Here is a 22,653-nt window from a genome sequence, read left to right on the forward strand (position 1 = left end):
CCAGGTGCCTGAGAGGTCACTTAACCGTGACTTCCTCCTTGAGGGACTAAAAAAGTACACCATTCTTGTTTCAAATAGGAAAGCAAAGAATCTGGGTGATTTTTAAGAGTGACCCCTGTGTTGTGTGCACCAGCACTAACTTGCTGTTTCGTGTGCGACGATGTTTCTGGACCGCCCAACGGGTGTATATGTATCCTGAACATAGGCTTATAACACAGAGGCCAATTTTTGTAAGGATCTTTTTTTCTTGGACTTCTCATGGAGACGGGGGGGGGGGCAAGAACTGAAGTGCATGCTGCACGTGGGTGCACCCCACACTGAGCATGCTCCCCCATACACGTGTGACCCGTTTGTGCCCAGCCCCCACCCCTACAGCCGCAAAAAGGCTGTCAGAGCACTCAGCTTATGGAAAGGGCAGAAACACACACACCACCAGGTCGCGGGGCACACACGTAGGGGAAGGGGCTGGTCAGTGGTGACATAGTTAAGGGAGAGTTCCCTAGGTGGCTTGGGGGGAGTCCTTGGTTAGGGGTGCCTGAATGGGTCTGTTTCTCCCAGCAATGCCAGAGCAGCAGTGACTTGTGGGTGGGCAGGCTCCTTCCCTAGGGGGAGACAAGTAATGCATATGAGTCACACCACCCAAAATACACGCAAAGTTCCATCACCTTTTGCTGCAACCCAGATTGACAAGTTTGTTTGAAATTGCGATCCACAGGATATATTTATAATCTCACCTTAAAAAAAAATCTTGCAGACACCCCCTCCCCCAACCAGCAGCTTATCAGCAAAGGGTGGTGACTATGCCACCCGGTGCTGCACTCATACCCAAGAGTCTGTAGGCTTGGTGGCCCCAGCAATGGAGGTGGGAAGCAGTCTGGCAGCTGAAACTGGGCGCGCAGCCCAGGAGCAGTGGCCGCCCGTTCACCCCGGATCGACCCCCAGCTATGGAATTTCATTTATTAAATGTCGAGGCAGCTGCTGGCAGCCCCGACGCTTGGCTGCCTTTGTTTCTTCGCTGTGTGGGCGCGTCTCGAGCACGTGGCAGCCAGGGCGTTCAGACCAAAGGGAAAGCGACCTGGGCTTAGTGTCGGTAGCCGGCCATCTGGTAAAAGGGCAACCTAGCCTCCAGATGCATGCTGGCCTCTCTCTTTTCTTGGAATACAGGGTGTGCAGGGGAAGAATGATTCATGTCCCCCCCACCCCGGCCACCCTATCTCCCTATTGGCTCAGGGACTGCCTGGGAGGGGCCCTGACTCTGACACACTGCCCAAACTTTGTTGCAGAACCCCCAACCTCACCACAGCCAAGCTTTAGAACTTGAAGATGTGGGTAGAAGGGTTTCTGGGTTTCCCGAAGAAGATGTCACCATCCCCGGAAACAGAACAGCTCAAGTGGAATCACACATAAGGCTCTGAAAAACGATTTAATGAGAAATTGTACAGGCATTCTCGCGGCCTCTCCTAGTTGCCCCTCCTTTCTCTAGCCCCCCTCCCCAACTCGAGCTGCAATCACGACACTCTGCTGACCCCTGGCGGTGGAGGTGGGGGCGGCCCTGGGCTGCATAGACGCCTGCCGGCTCCTCCCAGGCTGCAGAAAGGGGCGAGGCAGTCTACTCCTCCCTCAGTCCTCCAGGCCTGGCACCGCTGGATATGCAGGAAGCAGGGGAGAAGACCACACAAAGAAACCCGAGAAGGGCGCACGTAGTTTGCAGGCTTTTGTTGTCATCTCCCATACAAACACTCTCTAGATTGTTGTTCTCAGTCGGGCTGGCAAGGAATCCCTTATCTCTGCCTTGAGGTGGGCTTGAGGAAGGCAACATGTTCGTTCCTATCACTTGTGTCAACCTGACTGAAGGAGAAGGCGCCGTTTTCAGGCAGTTCACACCCTTAGCTCATCCCAGGAGGTAGTATCCAATCCCATTTTAGAGGCGGGTGGAACGAGAAACTCAGAAGTATAAGCAATTTGCTTAAGATCAAGCAATTGTTACGGTATTTAAACACAACTCTCTTGACATTTTCTCTCCCAAGGCATCTTGGTCCTTTTAACATTTGCAGGTGGCTGCTGCAGAGGCCAATTTGACTTTTACCACACTCTGCAAGGGATCCTTGTGGAAGCGCTTGTCAGCTCTCATCATTCAGGAAGAAGGCAATCTGGAATCAGTCATTTCCCTTAGGTAGGGACCCACATGGAATGGAGGTGGGGAATTGCCACCTGCTGCTGTCTTTGCTCAACCTCATCCTGGTTCTTGCTGAGCAATGAAGGGGGAAAGACTGTCTTCTTCGCCTCATTAGACATTCTCTTTTCCAACGTGTGTGGAAGGTGAGGTTTAATTATCTGAGAGAGCAAAGATTTGAGAAACATTTCGAGTATCAGATCCTTGGCCGCTTCAATGCCCCTTGGTACTGATGCCCTGCATCTCTCTTAGGAGTCACTCTTTAGTCACTATCTTCTAGGAATCCAGATGCCTCTTTACCCTCCCTGAGACCCAACCTCACTTCTGCAGGTCACAGTCGCCCGTCCCAACCCTTCAGGCCAAACCTCAAAGCCTCCCCCATTTCCTTACAAAAGGCAAAATGCCAAAGGGTGGAGGCACGTCCCAACCCACCTGGCATCCAAGTAAGACCTCCATTTCGGCTGGGCCTAACTCTCTGTCCACCCTCTCAGGAAATCAGTTCCAGACCGTCTCTGGTCATCCGAAACGCTCGGTTCTACCAGGCGGACTACAAGCCCCATGATGCTGCGGGGCCGAACTGTAACTAGCCCAGCTCGGCGCACCCGGGTCCCCTCCTCTCTTCCCCGCATCCGCTCGTCCCTCTCCGGCCGCTCGGGTTGAGGGCCGGGCTATGCGACTTAGGGGAGCCGGAGGGTGCAGGCGCGCGTCCCTGCGGCGGCGGCGGCGTCCCCGGGGCCGGCGCCCCGTGCGCCCCCGCTCCAGCTGCGGGTCCCTGCTCCCTCCGCCGAGCGGCGTCTTTGTGTGCGGGGGTGTGGGAGGGGAGGCGCGAGGCCGCGTGCCGCCGAGTGCCCGCTCCCTCCCAGGGCGGGTGGGGGCTGCTCCGCGCCTCCCGCCCGCCGCCTCCCGAGGACGCCCGCCGCCCGCACCACGCCGGGCGCGCCGCCCCCGCCCGCCGCCGCCGCTCGCACATGCCCGAGCCGCAGCCCCGCGAGCAGACAGCGCCGGCCGTCCGCCCCGCGGCCCCGGGCCCCGGCTCCCGCGCCGTCCCTCCCCGCGGGCCGGGCGCCGCGGCCCCGGCATGAGGAGCGGGCGATGATCCCCGCCAACGCCTCCGCCAGGAAGGGGCCCGAGGGCAAGTACCCGCTGCACTACCTCGTGTGGCACAACCGCCACCGGGAGCTGGAGAAGGAGGTCCGCGCCGGCCAGGTAGGAGCGCCGTCGGGGACCATGGCCCCGCACGCCCGCGCGGCGTGGGGAGGGGGCGCGGCGACGCCTGTCCCGCCTCCCCGGCTAGTTTGCAGCGCTTCTTTGTTTGCAGCCGTTGCTTTTGTGCTTGTTGACCTGAAGAGGGTGATGGCAGCGCCCCCCGCCTGCTTCTCTGGTTCCAGGACCCACCGGTGGCCCACACGTGTTCCGGGCCCTCCGAGACTGGTGTGGAGGGACCCTGTGCTCTTCTCCGTTGGGGCTTGAAGGGACTACAGGGAGTGGTTGTCGGTTCTGTCTGTGTTCCATGTGGTGGGAGAGTCCACCCCACTCGATCTCGGCGCGACATCCCCGCGTGAATGTGCAGAGATGAGAAAGGCTTGCGTGGGGGGGGGTCACACAAGATCGGAGAACAAGCTGTGTGGCACCCTTAGGCATTCCAGCCCCACCCAGTGCCCTCTCACTTCCTTGTGAACTAGATCTCTTGTTTGTTTAGAGTGGACAGAACCCATGGGTGCTTCAGATCTCAGCCCTGGCTCCAGAGCCAGAAGTGAAGACCCCACTGGGAAGCACCGAAGGGCCTTGTCCAGGTGCTGAAAGGCGCTCTCCTGCCTTTTGGTGCTAGGGCCTACCTTCTCACTGTAGAGGAAGCTAGGGGGCCACAGGAAGGATTCGAGGTCCTGCACAGAACAGGGGTTCCCTGCTTTCTGCCAATCAGAGAAACCTGTGGGTCAGACAGCTTTGGTCTGGGCAATGACTTCAAAGAAACCAAGGAGCCAGAAGTGGTAGTGCACGCTTGTAGTCTCAGCACCGGAGAGGCAGAGGCAGGAGGATTGTCACAAATGTAAGGCCAGCTGGTGTACTTCATGTCCCAGAGCAGCCAGGGCTACATAGTGAGACACTGTATCTGAAAACCAAACCAAGCAGGAAGCCTGGGGAATGGTTTCTTGGCCATTCTTCAGGACAAAGGTGGGCGCAAGTCACTAATAGTCTTCAATTCTGTTCTTGCTACCCTGGCAACTGGCAAAGCAGTCATGGTGCCAACATCACCCCCCACCCCCGCAGGGGAGGCAGTGGGTAGAGCTGGGCCCAGGCTACCCTGGGTTGCTTAGAGATTCAGATTTGCAGGCTTGATTAGAGTCTGAAACTTAGGGGCTGTGGATCCACTTCTTCCATCATGGAAGCTCAGTATGAAGGCCTGTCTAATTCTCAAGGGAAGGGGCCAAGGCTGGACATCAGACTGTGAATCAGAGAAGGTTGGACCATCTGATATTCACTGTGAGCCTCCAAACCAGTACAGCATTCAGCTCTGCATTGTATCTCATTTAATAATAAAATAACCCGGGCCTGCAAGCCTCTGGGCTGGCCTTGGGGTTCCCTTCCCTTCTGCCTCTGCTCCCACAAGGTCTCCCCAAGTTAGTTTTCTGTCATAAAGGCTTTGTAAAGACAGGAGGTCAGAGAGCCTGGGAAAGCAAATCCAATGTACCAATGCCTGCCCTGGAGGAGATTTGGTTCTGGGATTACAGTGTGCAGAACACAGGACATAAAGATCCAATCCTGTTTTCTCTGGCTGTTCTTCACTTTCCTTGTCTGAGGAAGTCCCCAAAGATCTAGGGATTGTTAGAAGGCTAGAAGCTGAATCCTCAGAATGTCTCAGCTCCACTCCCTTATCCAGAGGGTGTAGGTGGTCCTTTTCCTAAAACTAGAGAGGAGTGGAATGTTTCAGAAAAGGGCTTTTTCATCAAGGCCTCTGCTGACAGATCTCAAGTCAGCCATCTTGCTGGAGAGGTTGGACCAGGGAGCTGCTGCAGGTCATGGTGGCCAGGGCTGTTCAGACATTCCTCTCAAGCCCCAGCTGCCATAGTAGCTAGGTACTGTGTTACCTTATTCTGGCCCTGGTGAGTTAATGTCACATTGAAATGGACACCAGCCTGCCTGTTCTTCATCCAAGCCAGGAGAATATAGGGCACCAGTGATATTAACTCTTGTTCATCCACAGGGAGTTCAAGTAGGGTATTCTCCTTCCCTCCAGAATACCAGGAAGCAGCATGCCAGTCAGCCTTGGTTCGAGAGTCCCTGGCTGTACCCTAACCCCAGGGCTGACACAGAGTGACACTTGTATTCAAATCTGCACTGTCTCATCTTTGGGGCATTACGATGTTCTCTCAGGGGACAAACCTGGGGGTGAGTCACCTGAGGTCATTACAACACTCCTGTGGACTCTTAGCATCCAGATGGTGTGTGGGGGTCCCTGACCTCAAAAGCTCCTGGCACAAGCCACTGTAGAAATCAGCCAGGCTTTCCTCAAGCACTTGGCAGCCGGGTCTTCTTGGTCCTTGCTTGGCATAGCTGCCTTTGCTTTGCTCCATCAACGGCCTGCAGAGGCCTCCCGTGGGCAGGCCTGGCAATGCTGGCTGGCTGAGTAAGGCCGAACAGAGAGCTTTCAGAGTGGCTCAGCTACTGGGGGCTCTTCTGGGAGTGCTGAGCGGTTAAGAGGTGCTGGGTAAGGGAGGAACCTAGCTGGAGCCTGGCACTTTGCCAGGCAGGAGAGCTGGTGGTTAGAAGCAGTTTATGTCACTTCCCCTTAGCCTGGCATGGCCCGGGTTCTGGAGCCATGAGTTTCCTCAGGGTGGGGGGCAGGGATGGCCATGGGAATAGGAATGTTCTCCTCACAGCAAGGATTCTGAAGGGGATCCTACTATTGCCTTGGGAACCATTGGGTTTTGTTTGTTTGTTTGTTTGTTTGTTTCTGGGGCTGCCTCTGTCATGGCCCTCCTTCCAGCTTTCTGCGTTCAACTTTCCCACTTAGAGGTCAGTGAGATAGGGTTGTGGTGTCCTGATAAAAGTACTAGTTATGGGGGCAGGGGAGAGGGCTTAGTGGCTAAGAGCACTGGCTGCTTTTCCAGAGGACCAGGATTCAATTCCCTGAACCTATACAGCAGCTCACAACTGCCCATAACTCAAGTTCCAAGGCAACCAACCCCCTCACACAGACAAACATGCAAACCAAACACCAATGTACTTGAATAAAAAAAGTAACAGTTATGATGGAAAACTTTGGGGGGAACACCTAGTACCTGCCCTCAGTACAGTAGGTAGTCCCGGGTGTGGGCTAACACCACGGTTAGTAAGCTAGGAAGGTCACCAGAGAGGGCCACAAACCTCAAAAAGAACACACATCCAAATCAGTGAGTTCTGAGATGAAAGGAAGGAAGGGCCACAGAGGGATGGAAGGGTGCACAGTCAGGATTTCCACACCTCCTGTGGCCACAGTATTCCTTGTACTCCATGCTCTCCGAGGAAATACCTCAACCCTCCTCACCCTTGAGAAAGCTCAGGCATGCCTGTCCTTATGCCCTATGTTAAGTGGCAGCTCTCAGAAGCAATGACTAAATCAGACTCCAGCCATTTTTCCTAGGGCTGGGAAGGAGGGGTGGGTGGGCAGCAGGGGAGAGTGGCCCAGGCTCTGCGAGCTCCCGCCCTCTCAGTGCCTAGACTTACTGTATATTTGGCAAGTGTTTTTAAGGCTTTACTTGACAAACGGTTTCTATCCACACTGAAAGAGTTTGAAAAACATCCTGCTAGTGCATGTAGGTGTTTAGACTGAGTGTGCCATTACCAAGCACACGTTACACAAGTGAACTCCTGCAGGGCTAGAGAGCAGCTAGGCACACCTGTGCCTGTGCAGTTAAGGGTGCACGGGCTCAGGTGTGTAGGTAGGACGAGCGTGCTTTCTTCTGGAACCTGTTCGTACCAGTGTGCGTGTACATAGGGGCGCTGCTCATGGGTGGAGGCGGGGAAGCTTCTGCCCAGGGAGCCCCAGCCCTTAAACCTAAAGACTTCTGCTTTGATTCCCTCTGAGCCTGCTGGGTCCAGGAGGCGGGTGTTGGGTTTCATGGAAACCTTTTCATTGTGGCAATTAAACAAACAGCTGTGAGCTTTTGCAGAAGAAATAATGAATTCTCCCACCTGGGCCCAGGGCAAAGTACCCCTTGTGCTGTAGGCCCTGTAGGAGGGGGAGCTGCTGTAGGGTCTGGGTGGATGCATGGGGGTCCACATGGACCCTGGAATCAGTGTTGCCTGAGGGCAGATGCTGGGAACAGTCTGAGGACCTAGGGTGGGAAAAGCATCCTTGCAGGAGGTCTAGTCTGAGGAGCTGAGAGCTGAGGCCCACGGGGCCCTGCTGCCAGGCAGGGTGCCTGCTAGTTCCCTGGGGCCTTGTTAGCTACCCTAGCAAGGGCATCTAGGGAAGGGTGGGGGATGCCCAGTAGCTCACCTGCAACGCTAGGGGTGGGGGGAGTACCTGCTGGATTATTTTAAAAATTTATTCACCTTTTTGAAAAAAAATATTACTAGTTGGAGAGATGGCTCAGTGATTAAGAGGACTTGCTGCTCTTGCAAAGGACCTGGGTTCAGTTAAAACAAAACAAAACAAAACAAAACAAAACCAACCAACCAACCAAACAACCCCCCAAAACCCCACATTGTAACTCACAACCATCTATAACCAGTTCCAGGGACCCAGTGCCCTTTCCTGGCCATCTTCACAGGCACCAAGCATACACATAGTACCCAGACATACATGTAGGAAAAACATCCAGACATCAAAAAATAAAAAACAAATAACATCTTAGCTGGGCGGCGGTGGTGTGAGTTTGAGGCCAGCCTGATCTACAGAGCAAGTTCTAGGACAGCCAGGGCTACACAGAGAAACCCTGTCTCGAAAACAAAAAACAAAAAAAGAAAACTTTTTTCTTACACTCATCTATGTGTGTGTGCTCACATGCAAAGTCCATGCCACAACAGACACGTCATGTCCTGAGCCTGTTTGTGCGTTGAAACCATGTTTTAATGTGTGTTTATGCCTGTTTTGTGTACCAGTGCCAGCACATCTGGTCTTGAAATTGTCTTTGTAAAAAAAAAGATTTATTTTTATTTGTGTGTGTCTGCGATTCTGGGAGGGCAAGCTCTGGGAAGCCAGAAGATACATTAGGTCTTGGAGCTGGAGTTACAGGCACTTGTGAGCTACCTGACATGGCAGTTGGTCCTCATGGAAGGACAGCAACATCATTAACCACTGGGCTGTGTCTCATGCACCCAAATGTCTTATTTTTGACAAGTGAATTCATTTTCATGGTTTAAAATATTTAGCTGTTTATAGGAGTTTTTTTTTTTAAGTTAAAAATATTTATTTTATTTTAAAATTGTGTCTGCATGTAGGTATGTGCCGTGAGTGCAGGTGTCTGAGGAGGCTGGAACAAGGCATGAGACCCTCTGGGGCTGGAGGGACAGGGGCTATGAGCTGCCAGGGGCCGCTGCCTCCAGAGCAGCAGGTGCTTTGCTCACCCAGCTGTCTCCACAGCTCTTGGGTTTCTACTGAGCCGGCTTCCACTCCTCGCCTCCTGTATTTGCTGAGCTCACCTCTGTAATTATAAATACTTCCGGAAGCATGTCTCTTGGTTTATCACTCTCATGCTTTTTTTTTTTTTTATTACTCTCTCCTGACTCTCAATGTGGTCATCTGTACATTTCTTTAACAAATGTGCATTAGCCACTGGTTATATGCCAGATGCTGTCCAGGGCCTGGGAAGCCACTGATGAGCAAACTAGACAGGATCTGGCCTTGCAGAGTGCAGAGCCTAGGTGAGGGACACTGAGAGTAAACAAGCCTGGGGTGCTGCAGAGATTGAGACAGGATAAGGGGTGAGATAGGCAGCAGCTGCCACCTCAGGTTGGTTGTCAGGGCAGACTAATCTAAGGATGTGACATTTGGTGGCAACCAGAAGTGAGAGAGAAAGGTTCTATAGACACTTGGTGTTTGTTTGTGTTGCTATGACAGAATTCCTGACGGCTTAGGGATGTGGCCCTGTGGTGCAGCACTTGCCTAGCAGACATCAAGACATACCCTGGGTTTGATCCCCCCTCCACACCACCAAAACAAAACCAAAACCCTTTAGCATAACTGAAGACTTCACAAGAAAAGGGGGTTATTGTAGGTCACAGTAGCTCATAAGTCTGGGAGCTGGAAAGGTCAAAGGGGAGAGTTCAAGGAGCACAGAGGCAGCATCTGGCCTGGACCACCTGGCCGTGTCACAGTATAGTGAATAAATCAGGATGTACAGAAGGAACACAGGGGTGGGATGGGGCAAAGAGCCAGGAAGCTGAACTCCTGTCCTAATGACCAATTCTTGTGGGAGCTGATTCAGTCCCCTGAGACCTGACCTGCTCTTGTGAGCCTGTCCTTCCCAGGGTGGGGCCCACGCCTGAATCACCTCCCTGTGGGCCCCAGCTCTCAGAGATCTGCTGCCTTTCTATCTTGCTGTATGAGGAAGGACTGAGCTTCCAGCACATACATCTTTGGGGGGACAAATCATAATATTGGGGTATCCAAGGGATCATTTCTAAGATGACAGAGAAGGCTGGTAATAGGATTGTGGGAGGGTGGGAGGGTGGACAAGGTAAATGAGTTTCAGGAGTGGTCCAGGGCTAGGGCTCTGTATTAACACAGAAACCCACTGGTGAGATTTGGGCTCAAGTGTATCAAGCCCTGAGTTCATTTCATTTCCTTTATTTTATTTATCTTATTTTATGTGTATGAGTGTTTTGCCTGCCGGCATCCTCAGAGGTCAGAGGAGAGCATCAGGTCTGGAATTACTGGTTATCATGAGATACCATTTGGGTGCTGGGAACGGAATGTGACTCCTGTATGAGAGCAACTCCTGCTCTTAACCTCTGGGCCGCCTCTGCTTTCCCTGGGTTCAGTTTGGCTTGGTCATGTGGAGGCATGAGAGAGGTGGTGTGAGCAGTGAGGGGAAGACTGAGTGCTGGGAACTGAGGGACCTCTAGGTCTGCTTTGCAGGTTGAGCCTACAGGTCATGCTAACGGGTTGGTTAAATATGGAAGATGAAGGAAAGAGAGGACATAAGAATGTTGATGAAGGGAAGGTTCTAGAGGTGGGGTAAGCATGTACTTTTCATGCCCAAAGCCTTACTAGAATAAGGGTGTGTGTGTTTTAATTTTAAAAGTTTAATCTCTCTCTCTCTCTCTCTCTCTCTCTCTCTCTCTGTCGCTCTCTCTTTCTTTCTCTCTCTCTCTTTGTGTGTGTGTCTGTGGAGTGGGGGCATGAGTATGCCACTGTACACGTGTTGAGGTCAGGGGACAATTTTGGAAGTCAGTTCTCTCCCTTCAGCATGTAGGTCCCTGATATCAGCCTTGGGTGGTTAGGTTTGATGGCAGGTGCCTTTAACTGCAGAGCCATCTTGCCACAAGCTTGTGCTGTTCGTTTTAACCTGAATATGCAGTGAAGTGAGGTGCTGTCCGCTGTGAGAGGTGCCTGGGGCAGCTGTGCAGGAATGAAGCACGCCAGGGAAGTTGCAGAAGAAGCTTCGGAAGTGAGCAAAGACTCAAGTCACAGGAGGCCAGGGGTTCGCAGTCTGAGAACTCAGTCATCTTCCCATCTTTTCCTAAGGGTGCACATTGCTGCCCCAACCAAGTTCCTTTCACTGCCTGCAGAGGCGGTCTCCCAAGCATAGCATCCCATTGTCTATTTGGGTTGGTTTCACAGTGGACACTTTGTCTCCAGTGCCATGTGGCTGCTGGGATACATGTGAGAATGGGGCCTGGAGTTCACTGACACATAGGACAACTGGGCAGTAAGCTACTTACCCATCATGGCAACCCCAAACATCTCTATTCAGAGGTCATTGGGGCCTTCACTTCCTCCAAGGAAGGACTCTGCCTGGGTGGAGGGAGAGACAAGACACAACTGCATCCTGGCTGCTGGTAGCCCTGGATCCTGTGGAAGCAGCACCAGTGCTGTGCTCCATAACCTTGTCCTTTGCTGTAGTCAGTGTCCCCAAGTCCAGCACACTTCATGCTGATGATTTGGGGTGACCTGGCTTGCTGTTCCGGGTTCCCTCCCCAACTGTGGACGCTGGCTTCCTCTGTTACACTAACGTCAGAAGTCAGCCTCGGCTACCTTCCATCTTCTGATGTGTTGGGGTTCTCATCTGCTGACATCTCTTTATTCTTGTGGGTTTTAAATATTTTACCGACATTCTTATACTTGCAAATGTAACATTTTTGGCTTCTCCACTCCTTTGTGTAGATCCATGTCTCCATCTGGTATCATTTTCTTCCCACCTGACTGTTGCACACATCTTCTGGCAGTCTGCTCTCTTAGCTGTGGCCCGCCATGGAGTCTCCATTTCCCCTCCGTTTTGGAAGATATTTTCATTAGAGTTTTACATGGAGGCTTCCTTTCCTCCACTCCGGCACTGCGAGCTCTCACTGCCGCCTTTGGGCTTGTATCCCTTCCACTGAGAAGCAAGAGGGAGGTGCTTTCTGTTTGCTCCACTGATCCAGGCCTTCCTTTGGTGCTGCTAAAGGTTTCCTGTTAGCGCCTTCCCAGTGTCTGCGGATGGTGAGGGGCCTGGCATCAGCTGATTATGGGGACATTGTTTTCCTTGGTTCTGTAGGTTTATTTTCGTAGTCATTTCCACAACAAATTGCCCCCAAAATGGATGAGTTAACACGAAAACTTACAGTTGAGTGTAGGAGTGCATGCCTTTGATCCCAGCACTTGAGGGACAGAGGCAGGTGGAGCTCTGTGTATTAAAGACCAGCCTGGTCTACAGAGTGAGTTCCAGGATAGCCAGGGCTACATAGTGAGAATCCTGTGTTGAAAAACAGAAAAACCAAAACCTCAAGACAAAAGGCCCAAAATTTCCTTTCTCAGAATTTTCAAGTGTCAGTAAGAGGCATGCGCCTTCCACACCTTTCACGCCTTCCACGTCTCTACAGAAGACCCCGTCCCTGCCTCTTCCGACTTCCCATAGGACCAGGCACCCATTTACTGTGGTTGCATAGTCTTTGTCTCTATTTCTGTGTTCTATAAAGACATTAGTCATTGGATTCTGGAGCCGTCAAGGCAATTTATGGTGATGTCACCTAGAGGTCCATAGGTCTACAGATGTCAAACTGGGTGTGGTAGCACATGCTTATAATCCCAGCACTTGGGAGGCTGAGGTAAGAGGGTCAAGGACCCAAGACACAGGGCCAGCTAAGACTTCAAGGCCAGCTAAGACCATGTTTTAACTCCGCTCTCCTACAACAACAACCAGCTTGGGTGGCGGGAAGAGTAGCATCAGGCAGCAGTGCCAGCTTGGGCTTCATAGCAGGAGCTCACTCAGAAAACAATAAAAAAAAAAAAAAAAAAACTCCAAAATTCTCAAACTTGACCGTATTGCACCACTTTCTAATTTCTGAGAGTCTATTGAATGCTCTTTCCTCTTGATTATAGACCATATTTTTCATGACATGTGTACTAATTTTTGAAGGGTAGCTGTTTTTTATTTTTTTATTTTTTTATTTTTTTATTTTTTTATTTTTTTATTTTTTGGTTTTTCGAGACAGTGTTTCTCTGTGTAGTCCTGGCTGTCCCGGAACTCACTCTGTAGACCAGGCTGGCCTCGAACTCAAGTGCTGGGACTAAAGGTGTGCACCACCGCCCGGCGTGGCTGTTTTTTAAATGACATTGAGTTGGAATTTAATAAAGGTATTTAATATAGGTTTAAATATGAGAGTTAAGAGAAAGAGAGACACTCGGGAGAAAGTAAGACACACCAGAGAGCATGCGTGGCTGGTTTTGGAGACAGTCTCCTTACATAGTCCAAGCTATTTGAACTGTTACCTCTGCCTCCTGTCTGTTGGGATTACAGGTCTGAGCCCCTCCTCCTGCATCATAGCCCATCTTCCAAGTTTTGACTGGATGTTGGATGTGCAGATACATATTCAATACCTAAATTTTTTCTTCCTTTAAATAGCAGTTGTTCTCAACCTTCCTAATACTGCAGCGCTTTAATACAGTTCCTCAGGTTGTGGGACTCCAACCATAAAATTATTTTGTTGCTATTTCATAACTGTAATTTTGCTATTGTTATGAATCATAATATAAATATCTGATATGCAGGATATCCAAAATGCAACTTTTTTGTTTTGTTTTTTTTGAGACAGGGTTTCTCTGTGTAGCCCTGGCTGTCCTGGAACTCAATCTGTAGACCAGGCTGGCCTTGAACTCAGAAATCCACCTGCCTCTGCCTCCCAAGTGCTGGGATTAAAGGCGTGCGCCACCAAAATGCAACTTTCAAAAGAGTCTCAACCTCCTGCTTGAGTGAGATCCACTGCTTTAAAGAACTTTAGGCCTCCTTTTAGCAAATTAATTATTTGCAAATGAGTGTGACCCTTTGGATGCTCTTTTTTTTTTTTTTAAAGAATTATTTATTTATTTTTATTTATATGAGTACACTGTAGCTGTCTTCAGACACACCAGAAGAGAGCATCAGACTCCATTACAGATGGTTGTGAGCCACCATGTGGTTGCTGGGAATTGAACTCAGGACCTCTGGAAGAGCAATCAGTGCTCTTAACCACTGAGCCATCTCTCTAGTTCTGGGTGCTAACTCTTAATCTGTTTGAGTGGCTCTAGGTTGGCCTTTTTTCTAGGACAGTTTATCCCTACTCTGAAGGGTCACAGAACACCTGGAGTCTACTAAATAGGTGTGGAAATCAACAGACTCTTCCTAGCTGGCTTGAGTGTGAATAGTGGCCCTTAGCAAGCTTTGTCCACGTCTGTTTTGTAGAATCTTGTTTTTTTTACTGTGTACATATGAGGTTTGGTAGAGTCAGTGAAGACTCAGAGTGACCCCTGTGCAAAGGAGCAACCTTGCTCTCTCCTCTGTCCTTTCCCCTCACTCTTCCTGGTCTCCTTTCCCCTTGCTCTCTCTTGCCCTCCCCAACCCTTCCTCTCAATTTCTTCAAAGCCCGAGCCTTTCCAGGACTTTCCATCTTACTGCTTTCCCTTCTTTGGATTTCTGTCTGTTTCCACAAAGTCTGCTGACGTAGCAACCCAGGATGTTCCTTCAGGTAGAAGTCCTGAAAAGTCACCAGATCAGGGGTCCCAGTCAGAGACACCTGTTGTCAATTGTCTAAAAACAATTACTCATGTATTTTGAAGCGATAGTGACCCTGTCCGTGTTCAATATCGTTTTTGTTATGTCATCTCGGTTGGGAGAGAAGCCCTGTGGTAAGGTTTTGGGAAGGCATTAGCAAGCATATGGTCAACTCACTGAATTGAACTAGAAGTTCAGACTTTTGAGAAATATTTAAATATTTATGTTTAACACATATGCTTTTTTGTTTTGTTTTGTTTTGAGACAGGGTTTCTCTGTGTAGCCCTGGATGTCCTGGGACTCACTCTGTAGACCAGGCTGGCCTTGAACTCAGAGATCCACCTGCCTCTGCCTCCCAAGAGCTGGGATTAAAGGCGGGTGCCACCACTGCCTGGCACACATGCTTTTTTACAACAGGATGTAGTTGCGTGTAGTGGAAATCGTAGGATTTATGCAAAATGTTGATGCATGAGCCCGAAGGCATCACACAGGGCTCTGAAGTCCTGCAGTGAACACTCTTTCAGCACTACCAGTGTTGAAAGAGGGGGAGGTGTTGCACACTATGTTGTGCAGGCTAGACTTGAACTCACGATCTTCCTGCTTCAGCCTTTCCAGTGCTGGGATTATGGGTGTGTACACTGCTGTGTAGGTATTGTCCTGGTTGTTTGCCAACTAATGCTCAACGGTCGTGCCAACACTGTAAACTGGTGGTGCTGCTTGACAGTGTGGTCTGGGACCACTAGAAAGGTCTCAACATAGGCGTCCTCCCTGGCTAACAGCATCTTTGGATGGACTACCATTCAGTCTCTGCCTGCTTTCCACAGGAGGCCCACGATACCAGGGAGATAACTAATTCTACCTGGGGCCTATTGGACAGGAGGACAAGTCCTTTCTTCCTTGTCTCCTGTGCCCCCTCTCCATTCACCTGGCATAGCTCATCATGTTGGTCTTGTGAGCCGGACCAAGTGACATAGCCAGAGAGCTGCGGCCAGCTTAGGTCCATGTTAGGTTCCTACAAAAGTAACCAGGGCTCCATCTCAACTTCTTCTGCAGGTGGACATTGAACAACTAGATCCCCGTGGCCGGACTCCTCTGCACCTGGCTACCACACTGGGGCACCTGGAATGTGCCCGTGTGCTCTTGGCACATGGTGCAGATGTGGGCAGGGAGAACCGCAGTGGTTGGACAGGTGGGCACCCTTGTTTACCTGAGCCCTGCACTCGGTGTCAGCCCCTCACCGGAAGTGTGCTGGAGTCTTACCCTGTGTTGTCACTTCCCCTCCCCCAGTGCTGCAGGAGGCCGTGAGCACCAGGGACCTTGAGCTGGTGCAGCTGGTGCTGCGCTACCGGGACTACCAGCGGGTGGTGAAGAGACTGGCAGGCATCCCCATGCTCCTGGAGAAGCTTCGAAAGGTGAGACCTGGCTCTCCTCCTGCCTACTGTGGCCCTGTGTTCTGAGCCCAGTGCCAGCTCAGTCCCTTTCTCTGTCTTCCTCCAGGCTCAGGATTTCTATGTGGAGATGAAATGGGAGTTCACAAGTTGGGGTAAGAGGGGCTGAACTTGACCTGGGGACTCTGAGCTCACTTTGCCCTTCCTGGATTGTGGCTCCATGCTCTTCCTGGGGCTCCTTCTCCCTTAGCCTCAGCTCAGTGCCAACTTCCAGCCAGGGGTTTCCAGGTTGCCCCAGAGACTATCATGATTCCACTATGATTCCTCCTCCTCTCTAATGGTCTGCTTATTTCGTGCTTATCGTTGGTATAAAGTGAAGTCCAACAGGCGGGGGTCTTACCTTGTTCAGTGTTGTATCTCCAGTGCCTGGAACAGTGCCTGGCATGGATTTGGTGGCCAGTAAATTCTTGTTGAAAGCTTGGGTGAGGTTGAGTGATGGAATGAACACGCAGTGGGTACTAGAGACAGCGTGTGCGAGCCATCCCTGTGCCCAGCCTCATATTGCTCAAAGCTCCGTTAGGGGTGGCTGTGAAGGAAGAGCCTCTCCCTTGTGAGTCCCCTAGTTCTTTTCTGGCTGTACTACCAGCTCTAACTCCTGTGCCCTGAGCTGGCTCAGGAAACTGAGGTCCTTTCTGACCTTCACTTCCACCCAGTGCCTCTGGTATCCAAGATTTGCCCTAGTGACACCTACAAAGTGTGGAAGAGTGGGCAGAACCTGAGGGTAGACACCACGCTTCTGGGCTTTGACCATATGACCTGGCAGAGGGGGAACCGCAGCTTCGTCTTCAGGGGTCAAGGTGAGTCAGGCAGTAAGTAGGGCAGGGTGGGAGGTATTGGACAGCCCCAGACCCCCCTGACCCCCGGTGCTGTTCCCTGGTGGCAGACACAAGTGCCGTGGTCATGGAGATTGACCATGACCGCCGTGTGGTGTACATGGAGACTCTGGCACTGGCCGGGCAGGATCGGGAGCTACTGCTGGCTGCTGCCCAGCCCTCGGAGGAACAGGTGCTGAGCAGGCTTACTGCGCCTGTTGTCACCACACAGCTTGACACCAAGAACATCTCCTTTGAGAGGTGAGCTGCTGTAGCTTGCCTAGCCAGAAGCCAACCTGATGGGCCACTCTTTCATGGACCACTCTACCTCCCCAGGAACAAGACTGGCATTCTGGGCTGGCGCAGCGAGAAGACGGAGATGGTGAATGGGTACGAGGCCAAGGTGAGCTCAGGTGCCGAGCAGAGGCTCTCAATCCACTTCCCCAGCCTTGTGGGTACAGGGACACCTATGTCACCCCCATTTACTCCTCACAACAGGCAGGCGCTCTTATCCCCATTTCACAGATGTGTACTGAACCCTCTCCATAGCACCCCACTTAATCTTAAGAACTCCGCCAAACTGAGGTTGCCCCCTGTTATCCTGGCCTACAGATGAGGCCCCGAGGATTGGTTTACTGACCTAGTAGAGGCACAGGGGCTCTTACAGGCGACGTGCACAGTTATAGGTAGCAGAGCTAGGATTCATATCTTGGCCACCTGACCTCAAGGTCAGGCCTCTAAAAAACTGTCACCTGCCCAGCACGTGATGAATGAAGGAGCTGACACAGGCTTTAAGGCTCTCTACATGTCTCCTCCCTGGTCAGTGTGCTCAGATAAGAGACCTCAGGTGTCTCAGCTATTGCATGCATCTCACTTTTTTAAGCTGTCTAATTTCTTGTCATTCCAACTAGGATGTGACTCTCAAAGGGGCAGGGGCTGTGTTGGGTGGTTCAGCATCTGTATGCCTGATGCCTGCCTCCAAGGCTGGCATCTAACTGCTTCAAAACACCTGCTAGTCTAGGCTGGGGCTGCAGCGTAGTGGTAGAGCACTTGCTGTGTACCAGAAGCCCCGAGTTTAATCCCAAACACCAGTAAAAGGTTTGTTAAATGACTAAGTAAATGGATGAATAGTTTACCATATTTACTTGCCAACATGCCTAAAGACGGGGGCAGAAGTCCCCTTTAAGACTTTTCTTGGTGGGAGAGTTTAGAATTCCCCTGAGTGGGCGCCAGAGCTGTCCTCAAGCTTCTTTGTCTCTGTCCTTAGGTCTATGGGGCCTCTAACGTGGAGCTCATCACCCGGACTCGGACAGAGCATCTTTCGGAACAACACAAAGGCAAGGTCAAAGGTAATGAGCTTGAGGCAGATGGGGAGAGATGCTGTAGGATGGGAGGGACACCTCCCATCTGGGTGTCCCCAACAGCATCCCCTGTGCCCAGTGCCAGGATGGCTCAGCCAGAATGGATTTCAATTCAAATAGCTGTGTAACATACTGCAAAGAAGATCCTGGGCTCATTTGGGCTTAGTGACTGATTACTAATGTCTGTATTGCATTTGGGAGAGAAATGTCATGCATACCATTCAGAGGCTAATGTAGTCATCTGTCTCAAACCTGCGTAGAGGAGTCAGGGAGCCTTGCCACAGAGTCTGTGTGCTTGTTTATCTCATACACATCCATTGGGCACTGTTAACCTGTCTCAAGTGGATACAAGAGATGCCTACCTATACACGAACAAAATAAAGTCATTGATATAGAAAATACCTAATCGGAAGCATTCACACACACTCCCAAAGAGAAGATGGGTGCTTTGCTGTCCACAGTCACCAACCTAGAGATCGGCATATTGGGAAGTTTCTTCTGAGCCTGAAGTGCTTTTATTGATTGATTGATTGATTGATTGATTATTGAGACAAGTCTCATATTCTCACTATGCAACCCTGGTCTCAAATTCTTCATGTAGCCGGGCTGGCCTCAAACTCATAGACATCCCTTCTCCTTCCTGTCTCCTGAGTGCTGGCATTAAAATGTCACCAGCCATGCTTAGCTTAGGTGTCCTTTCATTTTACCCAAGCTTGCAGAGGTCCTGAACCCTGTTCTCAAGAGTCTTCATGCCGGGTGGTGGTGGCGCACGCCTTTAGTCCCAGCACTTGGGAGGCAGAGGCAGGCGGATTTCTGAGTTCGAGGCCAGCCTGGTCTATAGAGTGAGTTCACTTGGGAGGCAGAGGCAGGTGGATTTCTGAGTTCGAGGCCAGCCTGGTCTATAGAGTGAGTTCCAGGACAGCCAGGGCTACACAGAGAAACCCTGTCTCGAAAAAACACACACACACACACACACACACACACACACACACACACAAAAATAATAATAATCGAACATAAGTCCAGCAGACAGCAAGTAACAGCACTGTCAGCTGACATTTAACACACACACACACACACACACACACACATACACACACACACAGTGCTGGGCAGTGGTGGTGCATGCCTTTAATCCCAGCACTTGGGAGGCAGAGGCAGGCGGATTTCTGAGTTCCAGGCCAGCCTGGTCTACAGAGTGAGTTCCGTGTGTGTGTGTGTGTGTGTGTGTGTGTGTGTGTGTGTGTGTGTGTGTATCCCCAAAGGAAAAAAAATCCTGACAGCAAAACTTTCTATACAGAGTGAGTTCCAGGACAGCCAGGGCTACAGCCAGGGCTACACAGAGAAACCCTGTCTTGGAAAAAAAACAAAAACAAAAACAAAAACAAAAACAAAACAAAACAAAGAGTCTTCATCATTTTTAGGTGAAAGTGGCTAGGAATGTGGGGTGTGAGAGCTACCCACACCCCTACCCCAGGCACCCGTATGTTGGGGCTGCAGTATCCCCTAAGACCCCACATTCTTTCTAGGCTGTAAGACACCTCTGCAGTCTTTCCTGGGAATTGCTGAGCAGCACGGGGGCCCCCAAAATGGGGTGAGTGAGTACTAGGGGTTTTATTGTCTTGAAGGGTGGGGATATGGCTTAGGAGTTTTGGGTGGTACCCTGCTTACCATGACCTACGTGGAGAAAGCCATGACAGTCCTATGCTGGGAAGAGCTGTGTCAGCAACCCCTGAGTTGGACTCAGGGATTAAGGACTCCCTCCTGTGTGGTACAGACCCTGATCACTCAGACTCTGAGCCAAGCCAATCCCCCTGCCATCACTGCAGAAGAATACTTCAACCCCAACTTTGAGCTTGGCAACCGGGACATGGGCCGTCCCATGGAACTGACCACCAAGACACAGAAGTGAGGCCCATGCTCTTTCTGGGGAGGGATGGGCAGGGCAGGGGTCCAAGAGGTGTTAGGAGGCCATGGCTTCCTACAGCTTCCCTTACCCCTTGGGATCTGGGGGACCAGGTTCAAGGCCAAGCTGTGGCTGTGTGAGGAGCATCCCCTGTCCCTGTGTGAGCAGGTGGCTCCCATCATCGACCTCATGGCCGTCAGCAATGCACTTTTTGCCAAGCTCCGGGACTTCATCACATTGCGCCTGCCTCCTGGCTTCCCAGTCAAGATTGGTAAGCCACCCACCCCACAGCCCAGCCCCATTTCTCCTCAGCCACTTGGAGAGGATGAGGTTTGGAGGCCATCAGGGCCTAAGGTCTGAGGGGCTAGATGACAGGGCCTAATAGATTCCTTATCCTCAGAAATCCCGATTTTTCACATCCTCAACGCCCGCATCACCTTTGGGAACCTCAATGGCTGCGATGAGCCAGTGCCCTCCGTGCGAGGTAGCCCGAGCAGCGAGACACCCTCCCCTGGCAGTGACTCTTCCAGCGTCAGCAGCTCCAGCTCTACCAGTGAGACTCTCCACTCCCCACAGAGTCCTACCCTTCCCAAGCTCGGCTCCATTTCCCCCCCTGACACCAAGGGGTGAGCCCAGCCCACACCTGACCCCTGGCCCACGCCTCCAGCCTCCTGCCGTGCCTGTGAGATCTCCCCTGCATTGTTCGAGGCCCCACGTGGCTACAGTGTGCTGGGCGGCCAGCGAGAGGCTGCGACTCGTGATGACGATGATGACCTGCTGCAGTTTGCCATCCAGCAGAGCCTGCTTGAGGCGGGCAGTGAGTATGACCAGGTGTGTTCCCCATGCCACTCCAAGCCACAGCAAGTGCAGGCAAGCCCAGCTAACAGGCTTTTCCCTTCAGGTCACCATCTGGGAGGCGCTAACTAACAGCAAGCCAGGCACCCACCCCATGTCCTGTGAAGGCCGCCGACAGGACAGGTCAGTGCCCAAGAGGGCAAAGAGACCTTAGAGGTGCCTGTTCCCTCTCATACCCCAGACCCACACGCACAGAGACCCTCACTAAGCCATTACACTGCACAGTGACACTGGAACCCTACTAGGCCCAGAGAACCCTCAGTGCCTTCAATAGGGCTCCACCTGGTATCAAGAACCTGTTATCAAGATGGCTTCTGCCAGCCCCCTTCCCTGGCACAGGGTGGGTAGCCAGTGCTCCAGGCATGTGCAGAGATCAGGGACCTAGCTCCCTGGAACTTCAGACCCTCAACAACAGACAGGTTGGCGGGACCTGGGATCTGCCACCACTGGGTGGGGCCAGGACAGCCCAGCGAGACTCATGGCTTCCCCTAGAGGGTGGCAAGCCTGCCCAGCCCTGGGACCTCCACGATGTCTCCTGCCCCGCTTACGAGCAGGTGTCCCAGGTATGCCGGGAGCGGGGAGCGCTCGACAAATCCTCCCCGCCCCCAGGAGCGCCCCACCCACGCCGCAGCGCCAGTCCATGCCCCCGGCTCCAGTGCCCAGCCCTCGGCCCAGCCCAGGTCCCGGCTCCAGCAGCCACGTGTTCCGGAGCTACGACGAGCAGCTGAGGCTGGCTATGGAGCTGTCAGCCCAGGAGCAGGAGGAGAGGCGGCGGCGAGCGCGCCAGGAGGAGGAAGAGTTGGAGCGGATCCTGCGGCTCTCGCTGACCGAACAGTAGCGCCTCCTACTGGGACCATCGCTCACTCCACGCAGGACCCGGGTCTGCGCACCTGCCGAGCGGCTGCTGGAGTCTGGAGCCATCGCATTGGGGGTGTAGCAGCGCATCAGGCCTGAGATGCCAGGGGATTGATACAGGCATGGAGTAACTTCCAGGCCAGAGCCCTAGAGGCATGGCTGGTCTCCCTGCTCTGCTGTATGGTGACCCCTAATCCGCTTCTCTGGGCTCAGCTCTGTCCAAGGGCGGAGGCAGGTGTTATTGAAAAGGAAACGAATCCTTGAGAGGAGCATTGTCCCCGTCCCTTGCTCCTTATGGCTGGTCCTCCTTCTTGCTCACTAACCCCTCTCCAGGACACTGTCCCTGAAGCCTTCGCATCTCAGCTCTTCACCCCTGGGAGGCAGCTGATCACCCAGCGTGCTGTGTCGCTGCTTTGTCCCAGACACAAACCAGCACGTCAAGGGCCCAGCCCCTCCCCACCCCGGCATTTCAGCGTCAAGTGCACTTAGCGGGGTGCCCAGCTCCCCCAGCTCCCACACCTGTCCTGTGTCTCAGGGTGGTCCTAGCTTCCCCTTAGGCAGCCAGGAATTGGAATCCCCATGCCTGCAGCACGTTTTTCTTGTGATCAGGGAGTATGTCTAAGGTGCCCCCTAGTTTGGGCAAGGCCTGGTTCCCTCATGGTGCCTTGGGGGAATGGGGGTAGCATATTGGCTTGGGGGCAAGCACTAGACCCGACACAGAAGCGTTGATGAGGGCCCTGGCACCACTACCACCACCCACCCCTTCCTACCAGCTGCTGCTAGCCCTCTGTGGTTGTGCACCCCTCTTGCCCCATTCAGGGGCTGACTAACACCCTTTATCCAATGGTGCTAACCCCGGCTCTCCCTGTTCCACCCTACCCACCTAAAGAAGCACAGGCCCCGTGGAGCAGGGGCCGCACCCTTGTCCTGGGCTGCCTTCTGGCTGGCTTCTCTCTGCCAGGGGCTCAGAGGGGCACAAAAGGGGGTCAAGAAAAGAGCAACAAAGCGAAATTGTTCTTCCTCTTCCCTTCCCTGATGCCAGGGGCACCAGACTGATTCTGAGGCACAAATAAAAGAGGTTTCAAACCAGA

The 22,653-nt window shown here is 52.4% G+C and overlaps 1 protein-coding gene and 1 long non-coding RNA gene across 7 annotated transcripts; one reads left to right on the forward strand and one right to left on the reverse strand.

Moving 5' to 3' along the window:
* Positions 1–1,404: 1,404 nt before the first annotated feature.
* Positions 1,405–3,455, reverse strand: LOC143442746 (uncharacterized). The gene is made up of 2 exons (XR_013111187.1): positions 3,326–3,455; positions 1,405–2,334 (listed from the first exon to the last, which is right to left on the reverse strand). It is a non-coding gene; the product is annotated as an uncharacterized LOC143442746 (long non-coding RNA).
* On the forward strand, positions 3,243–22,651 carry Ankrd13b (ankyrin repeat domain 13B). 6 transcript variants are annotated; one of them, XM_034505799.2, is made up of 15 exons: positions 3,243–3,379; positions 15,379–15,514; positions 15,613–15,737; positions 15,823–15,868; positions 16,427–16,570; positions 16,657–16,846; positions 16,922–16,988; positions 17,853–17,934; positions 19,476–19,540; positions 19,724–19,854; positions 19,966–20,123; positions 20,253–20,405; positions 20,520–20,683; positions 20,754–20,830; positions 21,262–22,651. In XM_034505799.2, exons 1-15 carry the CDS (start codon positions 3,266–3,268, stop codon positions 21,659–21,661), a joined length of 2,052 nt encoding a protein of 683 aa, XP_034361690.1. In that variant the 5' UTR covers positions 3,243–3,265; the 3' UTR covers positions 21,662–22,651. The 6 variants fall into 6 exon arrangements, with proteins under 6 accessions (XP_034361690.1, XP_076792384.1, XP_034361691.1 ...); XM_076936269.1 differs by having other exon boundaries at positions 21,271–22,651; XM_034505800.2 differs by having other exon boundaries at positions 21,317–22,651.
* The last annotated feature ends 2 nt before the right edge of the window (positions 22,652–22,653 follow it).

The sequence above is a fragment of the Arvicanthis niloticus genome, chromosome 6 (genome assembly GCF_011762505.2).
Source record: "Arvicanthis niloticus isolate mArvNil1 chromosome 6, mArvNil1.pat.X, whole genome shotgun sequence".
Taxonomy (NCBI): Eukaryota; Metazoa; Chordata; class Mammalia; order Rodentia; family Muridae; genus Arvicanthis; species Arvicanthis niloticus.

Bases quoted from the DNA above. Each gene is read 5' to 3' on its own strand.
- Ankrd13b (XM_076936267.1), top strand. From the start codon at position 3,266: ATGATCCCCGCCAACGCCTCCGCCAGGAAGGGGCCCGAGGGCAAGTAC. The intron at 19,541-19,723 runs GTGAGTGAGTAC...TGTGTGGTACAG, and splicing joins ACGGGGGCCCCCAAAATGGG to ACCCTGATCACTCAGACTCT. The intron at 19,855-19,933 runs GTGAGGCCCATG...GGCTTCCTACAG, and splicing joins CTGACCACCAAGACACAGAA to CTTCCCTTACCCCTTGGGAT.